Source organism: Pollachius pollachius (assembly GCF_949987615.1).
Source record: "Pollachius pollachius genome assembly, chromosome: 7".
Classification (NCBI taxonomy): Eukaryota; Metazoa; Chordata; class Actinopteri; order Gadiformes; family Gadidae; genus Pollachius; species Pollachius pollachius.
In genome coordinates, this window is record NC_136940.1 from 24,351,964 (window position 1) to 24,358,010 (window position 6,047).

The following is a 6,047-nucleotide window of genomic DNA, read 5'->3' on the forward strand; positions in this document are numbered from 1 at the left end:
GACGCTCGGTCTTCTTTATCACTGCTCTTTACGCACGCCTGGTCTGCGCGTCAGGTGGCTCCCCAGACGCACTTTGACTCAAACCGACAAAGCACAACACACGATTACCTCGGAACGGGCTGGGCGTCAAAATACATTTTGTTCCGACTTAGACGCGACTCCTCCAATCGTAGGTACGTTCGCTCTCTAATCACCCGGCGCTCCGCCGGCGAGTCTTAGCTGTTGCGCGCGGCCGTGGAGCGTATAAAACAAGGTGGCGCGCAGCAGGGGATGTCAGATGAAGAGGATGGAGAGCGAGTGAAGATGTCGGTATCGCACGGACCTACATGTGCCTTTGTTTAAATTGGAATCCACTGCCATCGTTGAGGATAAAAAGAAAAAGAAAAAGCAACGAGTTTTCCAAAATGACCACAGCCATAAGTTTTTCTTTTTTGGACACGTTTTCACCTCCTTTGCTCACACATCTTTAATTTTCCCACACCAGAGGATGTGTGAGTGAGCCGGCCAGCCCCCGCCGCCATGCAGCTGAACGAGAGTGGGGTTCAGGCGCCGGGTCCGGAGCAGTGCGAACAGGGGCAGCTCCAACGGCAGGAGGCGGGCGCGGACGTCGCCAACTGTAGCGGCGGTGCGTCGGCCAACCTGTCGTTGCACTGCTGGCTGGAGCTGCTCACCAGGGAGTCCCTCTCGGAGCTGCAGGGCGACGGCTCCAGCATGGCGCTGCGGGTGCTGATCGCCTGCGTCTACTCGGTGGTGTTCGCGCTGGGGCTGGTGGGCAACTCGCTGGCGCTCTACATGCTGCACTCGCGCCACCGCCAGAAGCAGTCGTCCATCAACTGCTTCGTGATGGGGCTGGCGGTCACCGACCTGCAGTTCGTGCTCACGCTGCCCTTCTGGGCCGTGGACACGGCGCTGGACTTCCGCTGGCCCTTCGGCCAGGTGATGTGCAAGGTCGTCAGCTCCGTCACCGCCATGAACATGTACGCCAGCGTCTTCTTCCTCACCGCCATGAGCGCCGCGCGCTACTACTCCATCTCCTCGGCGCTCAAGATGCACAGCCGGCGGACGGCCGCCACGCGCGCCAAGTGGACCAGCCTGGGCATCTGGGTGGTGTCCCTGCTGGCCACGCTGCCGCACGCCGTTTACTCCACCACCGCCGCCATGATGTCGGACGAGGAGCTGTGCCTGCTGCGCTTCCCCGACGCGGGCCGCTGGGACCCCCAGGTGCTGCTGGGGCTGTACCAGCTGCAGAAGGTGCTGCTGGGCTTCCTGCTGCCGCTGGTCATCATCACCGCCTGCTACCTGCTCCTGCTGCGCTCCGTGCTGGGCGGCCGCGTGGCGGGCTCCGGGGGCCCGGAGGCGCAGCAGGGCCGCCACAAGCGGCGCTCCAAGGTCACCAGGTCGGTGGCGATCGTGGTGCTGGCCTTCTTCCTGTGCTGGCTGCCCAACCAGGCGCTGACCCTTTGGGCCGTGCTCATCAAGTTCGACCTGGTGCACTTCAGCAAGGCCTTCTACAACGCCCAGGCCTACGCCTTCCCCCTGACGGTGTGCCTGGCCTACACCAACAGCAGCCTGAACCCCGTTCTCTACTGCCTGGTGCGGCAGGAGTTCCGGGCGGGGCTGAAGGAGCTTCTCCTCCGGACCACGCCCTCCTTCAGTAGCCTGGCTCAGAGGCTGCCCCGCCGGGCCAAGGTGGCCGAGGCCCCCCCCGGCCTGGTGCTGGTGCAGATGGAGGTCTGAGGCCCGCTCACCACCCAGGACCCGGGGAAGGGCTGGGTGGGTGGGGGGTGGGGGGAAGGGGACGGAGAGAGGGAGTGAGAGACTGAGAGAGTTTGAGAGAGTGAGCGGGACATAGAGTTACTGAGTGAATGAGAGACGTCAAGATAGCGGGAGTGAGTGAGCAAATGAGTGAGTGTGAAAGAGAGGTGTGACCATGTGAGAGAGTGAGAGAATAGGTTAGAGAGTTGTGAGCGAATGAGTCAGGGAGTGGGAGATTGAGAGGGATTGAGGTGACAGAATAATTGCGGGAGTAAGAGAGAGAGAGAGAAATTGAGAGGGACATGGAGTTACTGAGTGAATGACAGATCGAGAAAGCGTGAGTGAGTGAGCAAACGAGTGAGTGTGAGGGAGAGGCATGAGAGCATGTGAGAGAGTGAGAGCATAGGTTAGAGAGATTGATTGAAGTGAGCTAAAAGATTGAATAAGTGAGTGGGGAGAGAGTTGGCTAGGGAGTGATTCAGTGAGCAGGAACGACCCAGACTACCCAGAAGTGGAAACATGGACATGGCGGTGTCCATTGTTTATTAGCAAGGGTCCGATAGGTCACCATCTCCCTGATGAACAGGAAACATGCAAGCACTTTCTGACTGACAGGTGGATAATCAGGAAGGAAGACCTATTGGGAAGTGCCCCACTTTCTCTTTTGTTCTCTCTCTCTCTCATCTCTCTCTCCCTCTCTCTCTCCCTCTGTCTCTCTCTCTCTCTCTCTCCCTCTCTCTCTCTCTCTTTCTCTCTCTCCCTCTCTCTCTCCCTCTCTCTCTCTTTCTCTCTCTCTCTCTCTCTCTCTCTCTCTCCAGAGTCTGCCAGATGCTATATATATATATATATATATATATATATATATATATATATACTGTATATATATTTATATATACTGTATATATTTATATGTATATATGTATATGTATCTCAGTCTCTCTCGCTCTCTCTATATATATATGTATATATATATGTACTGTATATATGTATATTTATATATGCATATGTATCTCAGTCTCTCTCTCTCTCTCTCTCTATATATACATATACATACATATATTTATATATATGTTTATATGTATATATGTATACTGTATATATGTATATTTATATATGTATATGTATCTCAGTCTCTCTCTCTATATATATATATATATGTATATATGTGTATATATATATACTGTATATATGTATATTTATATATGCATTTGTATCTCAGTCTCTCTCTCTCTCTATATATACATATATATTTATATATATGTTTATATGTATATATACTGTATATATGTATATATATGTGTATATATATATATATACTGTATATATGTATATTTATATATGCATATGTATCTCAGTCTTTCTCTCTGTCTCAGTCCTCTCATCGCTGATCCTCTGCAGAAGATCTTCTCCCCCAGAGCTAGCCAGATGCTCCTCACGGTGATCTGAATTAGAGTGGATCCTCTGCCCGGAGACGGTCTGGTGGACGTGGGGACGGGAGCGTGAGGTCCATTTAATGAGTGACTCTGAAGAGCCCTCGCATTTTATGACTCATGGATATTTTTTCAAAAACGACATGAATAAAATGCATGAGATATTATAATTTATACATATATATGTATATATATATATATATATATATATATATATATATATATATATATATATATATATATATATATATATATATATATATATATATATATAATATTGACATTACTATTAAATGTAAGATGATATTAGACTGATGATTAGACATTGATAAAATAAGGACTGATGTGTTTATTTTTGTTTGTTATGACATTTGAAAAAGATGCAACAGTTCCTTGCTATGTATACATTGATTTTATTTTTTGTAAAAGCAAAGAAGCACAACAACATCTGTTGTTATTCCCCTGTCTACTGCGTAGTATATAGGATTTGTTGTAATTTTTAAAAAATGATCATGTTTACCTGATGGTTTGAAAGGAGGTTCAAAGTAGCCTAGCTAACACACACGGTTTGCATGTACAATTAAGACCAATGCACATTTTGGGATGTATCAGGCGCTGGTACTGTGTTTGTATCTGAGCTGTACCTGCCGACAAAAACTGTTAATTCACAAAGAAAACTGAAATAACCCCCACCACCCCCCCCACCTTTTTAATTTGCTATTTGAATTGTTCTAGTTTTAATTTATTTTGCCTTTGAAGCATGAAAGAAAGAAACACCGATAGAAGGAAAGAAAGAGAAAAGGAATAGGCAAGCGTGTGACAGTCTGATTCTCAAAGTGAACTAACTGTAACCAAGGGGTCTGATGTGCTCTGCGTGATCGACTGGTCTCACCATGTGGTGGTTTCTAATTATCCTCTTCTGCAGATGCTGTCAGTGCTGCATCTTTTTTATGTCTGGAACCCCTCGATCGCAGTCACTGCAAGGAATATCAAGATTAGAATGAAAGGAGGTTGAAAATATCCCGCCCAAATAGTAGCACAGCTCGTATGGGGAATAATAACCAACGCTGTGTACCCTGTTTCTTGGATTGCAACAGGCATTGGCGTGTTTTGTTCTGAGAGAGTCGAAGTTGGGATACAATGAGAAGCTATATTCTGAAAATATTCCACATTAAAGAGAATAAAGTGGAAACGGATGCACTAAACCAGACAGGCAGCATTCTGTCCTTGATTACAGCCTCACTCAGCAAGGCTAGAGAGAGCTCAAACCCAAAGTGGGTACTTTACTGCAGAGCAAAATCATGCGTCTCTTGCGTGATTCGTTGCGTGCACATGCCACGCACATGCAAACGAAATGGGAGATACAGCCAGAGAGAAGCCAATTTATATTTCTCTCTGAAAACTTTTATTAAAGAGGAGCTCCAGTTATGTGCAAATGGCCTTAGTGCTGCATTCTGACCCCAATAATGTAATAAACAATAAGCAAACATTAACAGCAGCGTTGTTGGGCTATTTATTTCAGTCATCTCAAAGCTCTACTGTATCCATGGTATATCGGTGCTGTGTTGTATTTGTGGACATGGCGGAAGTCACTCCTTGTAAACGACAACCCAATAAAACTCATGAAGAGCGATCTGAATAATTGGGGGATGACTAGTGCAGCGTCTGAAGTAAAGCACGAGGGAGAACGTGTGCGGCGGCCGAGCCGCGGTGAATATGGATGAGGGGCGGGGGACTCGCGTGCGGACGTGCCGCGTCTCACAAAGGGCATCGCACATTCTTCTCGTGTGAAATCGGCAGAACATTCAAACGTGCTTCATGTGTATTCATGCTGACCCAGCTCTGATAGATTTTTTTTAAAGGAAAAGGAAATCCATTCACCACCTCAAATAGACATGGATGAACGCTAACACGACAGTCCCGCCTCCATCATGTGGACGGCCACATAAAGAAGTTAAATTAACCTGGATATTAGTCCTGGCTCTCTAGGACTATCAGCTCTATCAGGTCTCTAAGGTGAATAGAAACATCAAAGCCGTCTGCACCTGGGAGAACATGCTCTTCTTTAGTGGGCTGAGTTATTCTCTATCCAACCATGAGTTAGAAAATATAGCCTAAAAGGATCCTCCGACCTAACTTACCCAAAGCATGCTTCAACGAGGGCCAAACGCAGAGAAGCCTGGGTTGTGCTCGTAATTGAAGTGAAAATCTCTCACTTAAGGTTAGAGCGGCCCATTGGCTCCCAGCTCCGCCACAACATCTACAGAACAAACCAAACCTAGCTTTGATCCCCACGGTTAACAGCTGAACTTGCTGTCTTTATCAGAGCATCCTCTCTGACGAAAACCGGTCATTAAAGCAGCGAATACTCTGTTAGTGGTGTCGCTTGAACGTTAACTCTGTAGACCCCCCTCACTCACCCCATTTCCTTCTGAAATTGTTCATTTAATTGTTGTTCCACGGAGTTCCAAATGTGTGTAGCCTTTGAATATTGAAATAAATAAATAAATGAAGGAATCAAGTAATCAAGAACAGATAAAGTCATGTGGTAGAGGGCATGCCTCCTCAAGTGAAACTGTGCATTAATCAAGGACTCTGTTCTGCTGCCCCTAAATTCCTGATTGCAATGCGTTAGCCAGCGCACGCACCATGCTCCTGTAATAACAATGCTAGCTGCCAAAGCTTCTGCTGCTGCGTCTCATTTGGGTATAAGGACCCTCTCGCTCTCTGAGGCTTGTTCTGGGTCCAAAATAGAGCGTCTCCCTTCATGTCACGCCCCAACAGCGCAAATCTTGTTTCATCAGCGCTGAGCCATTGTACAAAATCAGCCTCTGCACCAAACCCATCGGCAGGCACCACGGG

The 6,047-nt window shown here is 47.4% G+C and overlaps 1 protein-coding gene across 1 annotated transcript; it reads left to right on the top strand.

Annotated features, from left to right (window-relative positions):
• Window positions 1–519: 519 nt before the first annotated feature.
• Window positions 520–1,737, top strand: rxfp3.2b (relaxin family peptide receptor 3.2b; the record flags this gene model as incomplete). Its single annotated transcript, XM_079740650.1, has 1 exon — window positions 520–1,737. One exon carries the CDS (start codon window positions 520–522, stop codon window positions 1,735–1,737), a length of 1,218 nt encoding a protein of 405 aa, XP_079596776.1.
• Between the last annotated feature and the right edge of the window lie 4,310 nt (window positions 1,738–6,047).